We start from the raw sequence: 16,193 nt of genomic DNA, 5'->3' as shown, positions 1-16,193 counted from the left end.
TATTTTTTCATGTCCTTCTCCAGTTCTGTGAAATGTCAGGATTTCTGTCTGAAGACAGGTGATGACTGTGTTCCTGCTTCCACTGAACTTTTGAGCTGGTTTGTACTTTTCATGCCTTAAATCAGACTTAACATAGTTAACAACAAAGCTGATCTTTTTAAGAATTTCATTAATAAAACATGTTATGGAGCAAATATAATATAAAATATAAAATATAAAAGATAAATATAAATATAAAAAATATTAATGCAAAATTCTAGCCAGTTTTCGATCAGAAAACATAATGAATATCACGGATTTCGGTTTTTTCACATACACTGTAAAATGGAGATTCCACACAGTTTTGTGGGTGTGTTCAGTCCACATTCACAGAAAGATCACATGTTTAATGTGATGAACAGCGTGAGTTGCTGCACAGTTCGCTGACTTGTGCACATTCACACGAGCGCCCCCTCACACAGGTGCTCCTCACACAGACGCCCCCTCACACAGACGCCCCCTCACACAGACGCCCCCTCACACACATCCTTTGGGATGAGGTCACACTCACTTCTGGTTTAAATCTGAATACAGATAAGAATCTATGAAGCGCTAAACAGATACAGATGCATTATGTTCTACCCTTACCAGAAACCATGAGGGGGATGCAAACTTTTACATGCAAGTTTACTTTCTTGAATTATCTTACTTTCCAAACACTAGTAATAAGTCCTATTGTTCACAGAAGTACAATGCCATGATCTGTAAAGAGGGTAAGGGGTTTGATCCCAGCTGATAACAACCGACTGCTCTCACTGTGAACTTGAACAAGGTGACTAATGCAAAGCTAAAGTGTTAGAAATTGCAATTACACATGGCAGCTTGTTGTTTCGGTAGAGCTGCATAAAAACCGGCTGGATATCTCAAGTGTTATGGAAAAGAAATGCAATCAGAAAGCTGAATTGGAATTGATCTTTAATGTAAACAGCATGGTGTAGGGCTCTAAAACACATAACATTTGAAGGGATAAAAAAATAATTCATGAGGATAAAACAGTGAGATGATTTATATCATTTAACTTAAATTAACAGTGATCAAAATGTATCTTATGTTCCTAAAAAAAAAACTCTTAACTGACACAAATCAAACAGAATACTGACTACTTGGCAGCACAAATATCACTAAAGTTTACACCATGTTACGAAAACAGAAGCTCAATATATTGCTTTGGAATGTTACAGCAGTCTACCACAAGTCCGGTGGGTATAAATTAGAAGCAAGCGTTGGATTTTGTATTTTCAGGTTACAGTCCCACAGGCTGGCTAGACAACTGAGGGAAGGACAGACTCAGATCAGGGCTAATATGAGATAGGAGATAACAGTCTATCGTTTATGAAGCAGGGTGCGCTGATGGCAATGGACTCGGGCTCTTAGCTATTGTCACTTGCACTGTATTTTCTGTGCTGTTAGCTGCCGCCTGTGTGAGTCAGATGTCTGCTGCAGGAAGTGCTAAAAGCCAAAGTCCCCAGGCTCTGCACACACTCAGCACCGGGGCACTCACCTCAAACAAGATGGATGGAAATAAAAACGTAAAGGACTGAGTGGTATTGTGACAGAGTGTTAGCCAGAGAAAAACCAGGTTCAAGGCGTGTGTGTGTGTAGTTACTGCAAACTTAGCTGTAATTTTTATGAGGTGTTGGTTCTGAACCTGAGGATCCAACCATATGGGACGTGTTCATACACCCAAAAAAAGCAAGCTGGGAGTTTAATAAACTCACTGGGAATTTATGCAATAATAATAAAAAAAGAGAATTAAGCAAAAGGAAGAAATAAAAATTGATCCATTGTTTGTTTCCTAAAAGTTTTTTCTTCCAGTCTGCATGTAAAAAAAATAACTTGGTCCAGTGGAGGGATTTAGTTGCAGTCATAGACAAAGTCATAATTACTGGGTTCTTTCGGGATAGGGGGCGGGGCCTCAGGGATCTGGATGTTCTCCAGGTCCAAGAGGCGGAGCTTCATCTCCATGTTCAGAAGTGTGTCTAAGTCAGAGCGAGTGAATTCACTGGTCATCTCCTTTCCCAAAAGAGCGTTCAGCCCATCTGTCCACACACAGTACTGCAACACAAACACACATTAGAAATTAAGCTAAAATAAAAAGCAATAGTTACAACATTACAATTTTTTTTAGCAACTGGACATTTTGTGTGTTGGTTTTACTAATCTTTCTTGTAACAAGAATGGTGAAAAAAAGTCCCATAAAATCATGTCTACCAGTTCCCTTTATAATCATTTAAGTAGCTTTTGGAGTCACTTAGTCATAATCAGCCCCATATAGGCCACAGTACACACCCATGTTATTACTTTGCCAGATGTACTTTATGACTGTCTTTTTTAAGACTAGACTGCTGTGTGTTGTAGCCTGTCATTATGGAATTCTATTTTTGGCAGACAAATGATAAAAAAGGCATTTATTTTCCATTTCTCTATTTAAAAACCACGAGGGATGCAAACTTTTGCACTTAACTATGTTTAGTGTGCACATGTGCAGGTTTGATCAATATAAAGAAATAATCATATATAATAGGAACTGGTAAATGAGTAGCATTTGAATTGTAATGAATTTATCTTTATATCTGCTATTATAAAACACTAAGCTTTACACGTCGACATTGTTATTGAATCTGTGAAGCTTTTAAAAAGAACAGGAGATAAAACAGTGGTTTATTTTCATCCTGTGACACTGATTACCTCATGCCTGTCAGGCGCAATGAAGTTTAAATACTCATCAGACTCATAGAGGATAGAAAAGGCCAGCTCCAACAATTCCTAAGAATGAGAAGAAAAAAAAATCAGAAAAAAGAAAAAGAAAAGAATCAGTTGATGTTTCTTAGCCGTTTACACGTCTCCTCCTCATATACTACAGCAGATGGCTTATCCTGTCACAGTGTGAGTGTGCATGCCTCAACTTCTGCTGGGAACAAGTGAGCAGCGAGCACAGGGAGTGTTTCAGTGCTTTACTGTAGCGAGATTCTCCTCAGCTCCTGACAGATTGCACAAGACAAATGTTTTTTGGGATCGCTGTCAGAGAAACCTGCTATCACCAGGCAAATGTTACAGAACACAAAACTCATGTCTCATGTCAAACAATTTATGTCACAAATCCTTTATTCAATGGGTTCAGCAGTTGCAGGATTTGAGACTGCTTGAGGTGGAATATAAATTGATTTTCTGTGTTTGCTGTTTCTCATAGGAGTCTAAATGTTAAATGGCTTAAAAGTGTATGCTCCGATATTAATGGTAGGAAAATGACTAAAAATGGGTAGCAAACGTTAGTGGCTAAAGAGGTTCCTGAAAATGAATGAATGAATGAATGAATGACAACTCAAAATGATATCAGGAAAACATCAATATTTTCTTTCTGAAAGTAAATATAAATATTCTATTAACGCGTCTGCTCAGATTTTGGACAATTTCAGTAACGCTTCTCACATTACACACAGCTTGTGTGTTGTACCACATTTCACCCCATATGTCATACGGTTTTTTTTAAATAACAGCATTGTATGTTAAGTGTTATTCCTTACGAATTCTCTAGGATGCAGTCTTACTGTGTATAAGACCTGCCATCTGACTGGACTATTTTATTGCTCAGAATGAGTGATACTATCTGGGATGGGTTTGGGTTATGTCTCACTGAAAAGAGGCAGTAGTGCACCATGGAGCTCTTTGTGCCCCTCAGACATTCATCCGGCTGCATCCTCAGTGATAAAAACCATAAACATAGTTGACAGTGTGGCACAATGCGGCTTTGTTTTTCATGCTAAATTTGTCTTTTATGAGTCAGCCTGCAGGACTCGGGGGGAAAGCCTGAGGCAGCTAAATTCACCTGAGTACACAGAGTTCTCTCTAATTTAAAGCAAAATAACACAGTTTGCGAGGTCTAATATTAGAAAGCAAGGCAGATTTTGGAGTCTCTAGGATTTAGTAAAAGCTTTAGTAGAAGCTGGAGTCCGTTCATTTACTCATGCATCTACAGTAACCAGTTTGTCCTATTCAGAGTCGTGGTGGATCTGAAGTCCATCCCTGAGAGACTCTAGCATGATATGAGACAACACCCAGGATGGGACTATCATCATGCACACATATGTCTATACAATGATACACACCCAGTTAACTGTAATACAGTTAAGCCAGTCTAGCAATCTGAGAGAGAACCAAAGCTCTGGGGTCAAACCAAGGACCCTGAAGCTGAGAGTTGTTGATACCCCAACAAATGTTTGTGAAGAGCAAAGTCACAAATGTAACCATGTCCTCCAGCACACACACACTCACCTTGTTCTGCTTCAGGGCTCCCTTCTCCTTCATATGTGGGCAGTCCTTACCGGTGACAACAGCTTTAATATCGGCCACGGGCACTGTCGAGAAGGAAGAGGAGCAGTGAGCTATGGATCCAGTCTGCTCCAGGCTTCAGGAGCAATCGTCAGCTGTACTTACATTTGTCCTGTAGAGAATCATGAGGCACCTCTCCCTGAGGACTCTCCTCCAGGTCCCCATAGTGGAGTACTTTATGATTGGGTGACAATCGACAATACCAGAACTTATCTGAGAGAGAGTGAGTGAGAGAGAGAGAGAGAGAGAGAGAGGATTTCTAATTCACTAATGTTCTCTATATTATGAATAATTTGTTATCAACAGCAATTTAATATTTTAATGAATCATTGACAAACAGCTGCCCGTAATGTGTAGTTTTTAATCCCCGAACTTAAAAGCAATAGAAAATTTGTTAAATACAGTAAATAGGATCTTTTTTTCTGACAAATTAGAAAAACAGCTGTTATAAAAATATGATTCCTAATGTTCATTAACACTGAACAAATGAGCTTTTTTAGGATTAAATACTGCACTCATGAAAGACAAACTGCATGATTGTGTTTGTAATTGGAAATTGAATAATTTCAGACATACCTTTTATACTTCTATGATATTTACAAAGAAATAAACAATTACTGATACTGAAATTGTGACTGTGTAATCAGCGTTACTGAGGCAGACAGGTTTCCCACGATATCAGCACAAATGTTTTACCATAAAAGTACCATATTACCATAGTCATCCAGCTCTGCTGAGGAGACCAGGCCATTAAAAAAAAAATTAACAATAAAAAAAAAAAAACATTAGGTTTAAGCTATAGTACATGTCCATGTACAGACAAGACTTCAGGAGGTGCTATTGGCCTGCTGACTGACTAAACTTGTATGAAGGCGCTCCAACCCCTGGCTGGCACTTCCTGCACCGGACAGAAGGCTGGCACAAATTGTCAGTGCTGCTTACACATAGGCTTACGGCTGGCACTTGTTCTGGTGCCTCTTTCCAAAGCCTAATTGCTGAGAATAGCATCCTGGCAATGTGGCAAAGAGTGGAGAGTCTGGGATTTGCCGTGCTGTGAAGAATTGTGCACAGTGGCACTTTGCAGCCCGCTCAGGCTCTCACATGGCATGAGACGAGGACAGGATTGAATACAAACAGACTGCTCATTACTCTCTTTCTCTAACATCGCCTGCCTAACAAACATACCCACCCGACTTAAGCTTATCTATAGACACAAACTGAGTGGCTGTGCGGAGCCAGACGGCAGAACTGTCAACCATCTGTGTGTGCATACAAGATGTCAGAAGAAATCAAGTGTGCTGATCACTTTCGAGGTGTAAACAAATAAAACAAGGCTTTACAGCTGAGGCTTCCTATGTAGGGACCCTGGCTGCAATTTAAGAGATTTCTTTGTTAACTGAGAGAGAACAGAAAGACAAAGTGAGAGTGAGCAAAGTCATTTACATTTAAGAGCAGCTTGATGAATATTTGATGGGCAGATGGGGTTCGAGTGGAGCTCTTCAAGTAAAAATGTTGGCAGAGGGATTTTAAGGACAAAAAAATGAACAGGGAGAGTCTGAATGAGAAAAGGAGACTTCTTTATGCATAGATAGGTGGTGCACAGCGCAAAGTCTTAAAATTCAATTTAATTTGTATGGTGCTTTTAACCATATCGCAATCATAAAGCAGCTTTATAGAAATTTATACGCTAACTGAGATAACTAATGAGGCAGCAGTGGCATGGAAAAGCTTAAGAGTAACCAGACATTTAGTATAATAGCACTCTTATGCAAGTAAAAGTGATTTTTGTATATGATCTTCTATTCAACATCCATTACACACAAAGACATGAGGAAAGAACAGACAGGGAAAATAAAGTAATGTGTGGGTTCACATGCCATGAAATTAACAAACACAAACAGTTCCAATCAAATTTACAGAAACATAAAGTCTGAAATTCAGTGCTAATGTTCCAGATTTTAAAAGTGAGACCTAGTCAAACAGGGCAAGTATAATATAATATAGGGATCTAGGGCAAAGTAATAATCATAAAGATCTCTCTCATCATTTCATTATGTCCGAATTGGTCTGATAAATAATATTCACAGAGGAAATGTTTATGATTAAAAGATAAAAGATTATGCCATCTTTTATTTACTAAAAGTACCTGTAAAAAATAATGTCAATTTCTCTGTGAATAAAAACTTCAGATGACTAATGAAAGATCCTTTGTAGTTGCCAAGTCTAGAGGCAATAGATTTTCTTTTAGAATTAACTGTTAACTACACAGTGCTTTTAAAATACATGGAAAAGCATCTGAGAAAGATTTTTATAAAAAGATTTATGAAAGGTTTAGGTCAAAACATGTAAGATGATATTGGAGGTTTTGGAGGTCTTTAATAAAGTATTATAATAACAGCTGATGTTTATACTTCTTATAGGAACATGTATAAAATTTATTATGGGCTCTATAAATAAAAATAACTGAATTGGAATGGGGCCCATAATAAATGTAGGATAATTTACATAATAAATAATAAACAAAGGATAAGATTTTTCTGTATAAATGGTGGACGTGGACGTGTCTGCACCTTCATTTTTACAGAAAAATATTATCCTTTGTAAATCGATCACGTTCATTACAGATTACACAACATTTCCGACATCTGAAAAAGTCCAGCAAGACTTTTATGGTTTATTGTGTAAGACACAAGGCATTATTTACACTAACATCGACTGAGGAGGTAAAAAAATCCTGAGGATTATCCTGAGATTTATCTGAATTCTGCAGGGAGGAAGGTTATGTTGCATAGAGCTATGTTTAATACGACTAACTGATCCTGCTCCGCCACATAAAAGTGAGCAAATGTAGCTGTTCCATTTAAAAGTGGATGAAGTAAAATATGGCTTTCTTCTAAAACTCTACCTAGTGGGAGCTCTCATTCCAATCAGAGTGAAGGTCAGAGTAAAGATCAGAATGAAGTAAAAGGGCTAAAGCTGACAGACAACATGTAGGAAAGTGTGAAATGGAGACCAAGAGGACAGAAACAAGGTGTCCACTCTCACAGTGATCTATTCATGTAGTGTGAAAAGTGTTAAATTATCCAGGCCTACTGATAAAGCCACCCTCTGTCTGAGCAGACAGCCCCAATCATGTGCAAACCTATGTGAAAGCCAGTATTAACTGCTCTCCACTCAACACTGTAAAAGCTACAACACTTCTTTTAAAACAGGAGCTAGCTGTTATCGTTTATTCTCTTTTTGCTTACTCTGACATCTGCAACAATTCACCTCGACAATAACAGCAACCGTTTATTGACAACAGAGCCATTGATTTAGGTTCATCAGTCTTCTTATGAAATTATTTCCAGCAACTTCCAGAACTTTTTCCAAGACAAATACACAACAGCCATCACTCAAAGGTGGTCATCTTAAATGACCTCTCACGCCTCTCAATACAGACATCATTAAAATAATCATTTTCATCAATTTAAAAGGATGATTAAGCTTAAATTATTTACAATTGTTCCTTTTCCTGCACAAAGAATACATAACTAACCAAATAAATAAATAAATAAATATACATTTGAATAATAAGGATTTTACAAAACTGATCATGAAAAGCCTACAGATATCGGAAATTTGGTCAGAATTCCACTGTACACCTTTTGTGTCCTGAGTAAAGGTTAGGTGAGAGGATCTTGTTAAGTTAAGAAGAATATTTCAGCCTTCTCTGTAATTGACCAGTGGATTTCCCGTTAACTCTATAATCAGTCGGAAGCTTGGTGGTCAGCTAGACCTCCTTTAGAAGCAGAAGAATTAAATTAAGTAATTCCATTGTGTTAAATTGAGTTAACCAATTCCTGCATTACTGCAATCAATTCCAGTGCTTCTGGTCAATGGCTGGGAAATACTCATGGAAAATTACCACCTGATAATATGTACATGTAGAGCATATATCAAAGCACATGGGCAAGTGTGTGTTAGAGATTTACCCTGCCTCCTGCGGCTGCTGATCTTCCTGAAGCAGGTGCCTTCACACAAGCGGTTAAGACGCTGCTGTTTGATCAACTCCATGATTTCAGGCTGGATCTTCTCCCTCAGCTCCCTGTAAAAAGCGAACCCACACACACGCACACGCATTCAACAAACAGTAGTGTATATCAAAAAAGGCGACAGACAGCCAAATGTTGCCATCTGCTTTTCTAAAAGAAATCTTTCAATATGCAGATCTAAAGGTGAGAGCTGCATAAAGCACACTCATTCATTCTCTTCATGTTCCCCTGAAGGAGGTGTGCATTCTGCCTGGCATGCATAAAGCAGCTATTAAACTAAATTATGCATGCCTTGGAGAGGAGAGTGGTAGTGTGTTTGCACTGAAGAATAGAAGAAGCTCGCTGACTCTCCAGTAGCATCACTCTTTTTATCTGCTTACAAATTGTGAAAGACCTGTCAAATTGAGGACCTGTCGAAATTAGTTGTTTCACAAGTCAAAAGGAAAATTTGTAGACAAAATTGTTTGTGTTAGCAAGGTTGAGACAGTCTGCTGAAATATGCTGCTGTGAACTGAAACTGATCTATAGTTAGGGAATGATTAACACAAGCTTGAGCTATAGACTTGCTGCACCTACAATGTGGAGCAAAAACAAAGGCACCAGCAAGTGTATAGAATTTAAAAAGGCTAACAGGGTTAAAAAAAAAAAAAAAAAAAAAAAGTTGTTCAAACAGAACTGAAAAGTTTTAAAGAGCACAATTTATAGAGCAAAAAAAATGTAAAGAGCAGAACTGTAAGAGTTTAAATGGTGCGTGAAGTCCTGACGGCATGTTCTCTGAAACCGAACACTGCAGCACAAATGATGTGCCGTCAGCTACAAAAAATCTTTAATTGAGCGTCCTCTTAGTCTAATGAGATCTACACTGCCCCACAACACAATGTGCCATTTGTGTGGAAATGTCCTTTTAATGTGCTTGCAAGCTATGATGTACCAGACAAGACCAAATAAAACAAAATTTCGAATTTAAAAAAATGAAAAATAATAAATAGATAAATAAATATTTTTGATTTTGTTAACATAATTTTTTGTTCATTTTTATATTCATATGAATCTGCAATTTCCTCCATATATATATATATATATATATATATATATATATATATATATATATATATATATATATATATATATATATATATATATATATATACATACACACATACATATATATACATATATATACATACATACACACACACACACACACACACACACACACACACACACACACACACACACACCATGTATAGAGAGTAGACCATGTAAATGGTGTGTGTGCACGTATGCGTGTGTGACTCACAGAATGGGCCGAGACTGGAAGTCCTCCTGGTTCATTCTCTCTGACTGTCTGATCTTGAGGATTTCAGTGTAGCTCAGGTTTTGCAGGCGGGTCTTAAACTGATCCAGAGAGTTAGGCTTGTTCGTCAGAGCACGAGTGATCTGTTCCCTCACCACCTGCATCACCTACAGTATAACACACACACACAAGCACAGATTAATCCCAGATATTGTCTCAGATAGACACTTTGTGCTTTCCAGTGATTAATGATTAATTAGACATTACTAGTGCAGTGATTAAGTGGAAGTGGTGATCACCACAACCATTAAGATAAATAGACTACAACATCAGAGGCTATGACTGTTTGTATTCATTTCAAGTAAAGATAAATTGAGTAGTGACTGGTGATACAATTTCTTTCCTGACAACGTCAACACAAGTTTGAACAGAATAATCACTCCAAAGATTGTAGAGCCACCTTGTCTCAAAATTAAATAAAATCAAATGAAATGCTTTGAATGCGTAAAAGTGAAGTGAAAGCTAGTTCTGTTTACTCTTGTTAATATCGCTTACACAATTCTCTTAAGAACAACAGAAAAAGATTAGCAACTATTATTTTATATATTTATCTACCCATCATTTGTATTACTGTTATTATAGTCCTTTTTAATATTAGTGCTCAAATATAATACTGGCCTATCTATCACAGCAATCACAGCACTGAATCAGCATACATAATGTCTGGCCTTTACTTTCAGACTGTTACTGGTACATTTTGATCAATTATAGTGCAGAGCAACGAGAGACTGGACCATGAACACAATGTGTCCTGACTCGCTGAACAGCTGCTCTGGATTCGAGTCCAGCTGCTGTTTCCACGTACTGCAGCTTAAACAGCACTGGGATTAGATGAGTTTTTAATTAGTGATAAAACGAGCGTAGTGTGAGAGTTTCCTCTCAAAGCACTGCCCTGATCGGTCACTGTGCTTTGAAAGAGGCTGAGTAACAGTTAAATGGAGATAATCCTCCAACAGTACACTTTAAGATTGATGAAAGTTTCTCCAATGCTGTTTTAAAGGGTTAAAGGAATACAGTGCTGTTCAACATAGTAGCAGTCTACCCCATCTGCAGAGTATGTGTTATTACTACACACAAATCTGCACTTTAACATTTACATATGTCCATATACTGTTCCCTTTATGTCCATACTCATGCACATCACTGCACCACACTACCGCTACATGTTTGATTACACTAGATTTTCTTTCTCGGATTATAATATTTCTGATTATATTTTATATTCAATAATATTGGCTATTTTTAGGAGAGTCGAACAAAGCCTTTCACTACATATGTACACTGTAATGAAAGTCTAAGGACACTTGCTGAGACATCAATAAATATTTATATATAATTTATTGAATTTCCCCACTGTGGGATCAATAAAGTTTATCTTATCTTATAAGACATTAGAAAATTCTTCATAAAAGATAAATAAAGCTATAATTCTTTCTTTAGAAGACTGACAAACCTTTTTAAGGAGAGGGATTTTGTTTTTGTGTGTATGGATATATATATAAAGTAACCAAAATTGATTTTGATAATGTCTTACTTCAGTGTCGGATAGAAATTAATTAGAAAAAACTACACAAGAATAGTTTTAGTAAATTTGTCTTCACAGTTAAGGAAAAGGTATCAATTATTGTCCATAGTACAAACACATATCTACCACTGCGGTGGATGGGGATTGGTTAAAAAATGTGTATTTCTTTAAATTTGTTTTCTTCAAAGCCTGTAAAAAAATAACATTGGATCTGGCAGTAGGTTTCCTTAGAAATGGAAGTGTGATTTCCTGTGGAGCGACAGAGAGGTGGAGGAGGACAGGGCTGTTATTGCTGAAAGGGTGGGTGGTGGTATTTATGTATTAAAAAAAAGCAACTATTTTTCTTTTTGCTTCTTTCTTTATTTATCAGGTGAGTACTGACGATCTGTGCTTCACTAAGACTACTGCAGCGTTCATCCACTGACCGCCCTTTCCTGCTCTTTCTCGACTACGTCCAGTATTGATATGTAGGGAACACGTTCAACCACAGTGCGTCAACTCCCAGATAATGCAGAGCAACATGAAGGGGGAGGAGAGGATGCATCTTCACTTGTGCAAAAAAATGTGCTTGCTAGAGACAAACACTTTAATTCATTTCCTTTAATGGTTTCTTTAATTCATGAAATCATTTCTCGATATTTTTACAGTCCCTTTTGTTCCAACATAATGGCGTCACTGAAAGTCACACTGCCATTCCCAAATCTTAAACAAACACTAATCCCTGTATCACTTTCTAAGAGACACAGATTTATATTTTTATATTTATATATCTGACATATTTGTGATATTGAAAGACTACCAACAGAATCTTAAACAGAAACCCACAACCAAGGAATTATATCATGCTGTTAAAAGCTTCAATATAAAGAAGTCAAGCCCAAAACAAACTGCCAGATAAATGTTCAATCTTATAAGAGAAGCAAAAATTATTTAAATGGCAAAATAAATCTGCATTTTTCTGGATAAAAGTTACTTCACTTATGAAAATAGACACTCTGGGCTTTAAGCATTTGAAGATTTTTTTCCCACCTAACCTTCTAGATTTGAATGTTATTGTACTGTGGCAGTTGTATACTGTGTTTTTCTATATAAAGAAAAGAAACGTTTGTTTGGTTTGCTGTCTGTTTTATAAATGTACGAGTCATATTGTGGATAATTGTTTATTTTAGCAAAATACTGTCACAATACTACATACAGAAACCCAACAGTGTCCAGATTAATCTAATAGCAGACTTGTAGCAATCAAATAATTCATTTGTTTATACCTATTGAAAATGTATTGCAAGAAAGGATCATCCCACCTGGCTAATAGTTTTAATTACACTTGTTTGCAACCTAGGCTACGGTTTTACACAAAATACATAATACTTATCCAAACAGCCAAACATTAACAGCCTTCTACAATCATACAGCTCTTCCCACAGACATTAGTGCAACCTGTTCATGTAACTAGCTAGTTTAGCTAATATATCTAAATAAAGATGTACCAATACAGGTGCATTACATAGCAATATAGTTCAAGAATTCTATTTGCAATAGTATATTCTGCAATGCTATTTTTATTCATTTGAAACTGCAGACACCATTATATTCACTATGTGCGATTTAAAAACTTAGTGAGTCATGCTCCTACACAAACCCAGACCGACGAAAAAAAGAAAAATATATGTAGAATTCATGGTACATAAAGCACAAAAAAGCCAAGATTATTTCAAAGGCTGGTGGGCTTTAAGGATGCTTTTAGTCCATTTTTTTTAAATGTCAAGCCTGACAAACATTTATAGCTTCAAGTTATTTTTCATTTTAAGCTTTATTCATATTTATGAATACAACTGGAACAAAAAAAAAAAAAAAACTCTCAGAATCCCTGTAAGCTCACGATTGCTGACTGGGTAATAGTAAGTTCTACTTAGGCTACTTAGCTGGCTATCAACAGTAGTGAAGATTATGAGTACCAAAAGTTAGATCTCAGTAACATGGCCAGGTAAACCCATATAAGTTAGCTTGATTAGGTTAACAGATACACAGCACCATGTATAGTAAAAATTATAAACATAACTTCTCAGTAATTTTCAGGTCTTTCTTCCTACAGAATTTAAAGACTTTCATATATGTAATCAAAGGCATGTACAACATTCCCATATGTGGCCTTAAAGTCACATTTCCACAGGCACTTTTGCATGCATACAGGCAGACCTTTTGCTTTTTCTAGCTTCTGTAATCCAGTCAGATTTTCCCTGACAGCAGAATGCTCATTTGTTGGTAATCAAGGCTTGTGAGATTCATCACTCCTGTCTCTATTTTTATTTACAGCTTTGCCTGGTTATCCATCATACTTACAGACAAGAGTCTCCTGCCTTTGGTGAGAAACAAAACAATTTTCCCATACAAAATAAATTTTCTCTATGCAATATAGTCAAAGCCTAAATCAGATGATGATTTACTATTTATTACCACAACAAGGGAGTGATTACAATGACTGCTGTGCACTTGATAGAAACTGAAATCTGCACATCTAGTCATCAACAGTGCTTCAGCTTGCTTGCTTTCTACTGGACCGTGACATTGACCTCAGCCTAACATTCAATCCAGTCGAGTCAAACATTCACAGGATACATGTCTATAAACACACAAAAGAATCAATCCAGTCAGTGGCGTGACACGTTTGCTAAGCGAGCTGGCAATACATGAATCATGAATGCATCCTATTTTTCCTTTCCTCTCCTCTTTTCATTCAGAAAAGTATTCACCTGGTGCAAATCTGAGAATACTGTAGGACAACCGGAGGGAAACGGGAACATTATCCATTTTACTATTGACATGGTAATTGAGTTATTATTATCCTAGATTCTATTGTACTGCTTAATAACACTTCACATCAAAGCATGATGCACTATTGTGAGGCACAATCAGATGTGATTATTTGGGGGGGACGAAGGATCAAGCGTGAACTACTTTAAGGAAAGCTCTTAATGATTTAGCAGATGCAGGGAACTGCCACATTTGGCAGGTCCGTACCAGTGAAACACTCCAGAACAAAAACAATGGGGTGGTATGATGCTCTTAGAAGTTGATAATTTTTCTATAACAGCATGTTCCCTAGAGGAATAGAACAGTCATTATTCCTTTTATAATACAGCACATCAACAATTAAATTACTTTTATTAATTACAGGATATGTCACAGTTTTTTAAATAATTTTGTCACATTTATTGACAGAATGTTTGCCAAGCAAGCTAGCCCATGCTATTATTAAAAGCTATAAAGAGTTTTTCCCTCACCAGCCTCTGTTTTCTTGTTACCAAGAACCCAGAAAGACTTTCTCGTCGTTAAACTCCTACTGTCTTGGCTACTTCCATAAAAGCTTCACAAAATCTATGCTTATTCATTTTTCAGTAGCAACACCATCAATAGCTGTTACTATATAAACAATAATTTATATTTGTGTGCTCATTCTAAAATATTTAGTCTACTACGCTCAGAGATGCTGTTATTAAAACAAAACAAAACAAACAAACAAGTAAAAAAAATACCCAACCTAGAACCAGTGGGATTCAAGAATTCAACATAACCTGTATAATATATTTGAATTTGAAACACTTGAGCATGTATGTTCTAAAAGTCTCCATAGGTGGGTTGAAAAGCCTGCTGTGTGTGCACTGTGTAGTGGCAGGCTATTAGTAGTGAGGGGAGCAGGTGAAGCAGAAAACACATTTGCCTGCTCAGCAGGCTTCCCTGCACATCTATGACCTCCAAAACTCTTACTACAACTTCACAAACTAACAGCAAAAAGTGCATATTTGGCTACATAGTACAATAAATAGGGTAACCATGCTTTACATTATGTGCTAGGATGATTTATGAAGACCATGGAGGGACTGGGAGCTAGGACTCTATCATGCACAGCTCCTCTGCACTTAACTGGTACCCAAGGTATAATGGTCTTTTACTATATTGTCTTTTTCTTTCTCCAGATAACTGTTTTTTGTAAAAAAATTCTACTACCACAAAGAATAACTTGCATTGAAGAAGAATGTGAAATCCTACAGACTTCCCATTTAGCCAGATTATTGATAGGGATGATGTGATACAGCTACTGTGTTTGGTCAAGACACTCTCTCTCTGGCAGTCTCTCTCTCTCTCTCTGGCTGTGTGTGTGTCTCTCTCTCTCTCTCTCTCTCTCTCTGGCTGTGTGTGTCTCTCTCTCTCTCTCTCTCTGTGTGTGTGTGTCTCTCTCTCTCTCTCTCTCTGGCTGTGTGTCTCTCTTTCTCTGGCTGTGTCTCTCTCTCTCTCTCTCTCTCTGGTTGTCTCTCTCTCTCTCTCTCTCTCTCTCTCTCTCTCTCTCTCTCTCTCTCTCTCTCTCTCTCTGGCTGTGTGGCTCTCTCTCTCTCTCTCTCTCTCACGCTCTCTCTGGCTGTGCTGGTCTCTCTCTCTCGGACTCTGCTGGTCCCCCTCTCTCGGACTCTGCTGGTCCCCCTCTCTCGGACTCTGCTGGTCCCCCTCTCTCGGACTCTGCTGGTCCCCCTCTCTCGGACTCTGCTGGTCCCCCTCTCTCGGACTCTGCTGGTCTCCCTCTCTCGGTCTCTGCTTGTCTCCCTCTCTCGGTCTCTGCTTGTGTCTCTCTCTCGGTCTCTGCTTGTCTCTCTCTCGGTCTCTGCTTGTCTCTCTCTTGGTCTCTCTCTCTCTGGCGATCATGCCGATATGATTCTTCCCCAAGCTGTTGCTAAAAATTTGGAATCAACCAACTGTATAGGATGTTTTTGTATGCATAACTATATAGGATGCATTTGTAGCATTAGAGATTCCCTTTAATGATACAGCCCCATATATATCCCAACATGACAATATCTCTGTCTTCATCTAGCTTACTTTCCTAGATGAATGGAGGTTACTTTAACCGCAAAGGAAG

The 16,193-nt window shown here is 37.6% G+C and overlaps 1 protein-coding gene across 3 annotated transcripts in view; it reads right to left on the bottom strand.

Annotated features, from left to right (window-relative positions):
* Positions 1 to 937: 937 nt before the first annotated feature.
* The window catches only part of elmo1 (engulfment and cell motility 1 (ced-12 homolog, C. elegans)), a 77,895-nt gene continuing 62,639 nt past the window's right edge, over positions 938 to 16,193 (bottom strand). For all 3 annotated transcript variants that reach the window (XM_060896900.1, XM_060896901.1, XM_060896899.1), the window contains 6 exons: positions 9,703 to 9,866; positions 8,343 to 8,455; positions 4,474 to 4,581; positions 4,312 to 4,394; positions 2,728 to 2,805; positions 938 to 2,094 (listed from right to left, as the gene is read on the bottom strand). In XM_060896900.1, coding sequence (XP_060752883.1) covers positions 1,894 to 2,094; positions 2,728 to 2,805; positions 4,312 to 4,394; positions 4,474 to 4,581; positions 8,343 to 8,455; positions 9,703 to 9,866 — 747 coding nt within the window. In that variant the 3' untranslated portion in view covers positions 938 to 1,893. The remainder of the gene's footprint in view (positions 2,095 to 2,727; positions 2,806 to 4,311; positions 4,395 to 4,473; positions 4,582 to 8,342; positions 8,456 to 9,702; positions 9,867 to 16,193) is intronic.

Source organism: Tachysurus vachellii, chromosome 21, assembly GCF_030014155.1.
Source record: "Tachysurus vachellii isolate PV-2020 chromosome 21, HZAU_Pvac_v1, whole genome shotgun sequence".
Classification (NCBI taxonomy): Eukaryota; Metazoa; Chordata; class Actinopteri; order Siluriformes; family Bagridae; genus Tachysurus; species Tachysurus vachellii.
The sequence above is the reverse complement of the archived record's forward strand: the minus strand, read 5'-3'. Positions and strand labels throughout refer to the sequence as shown.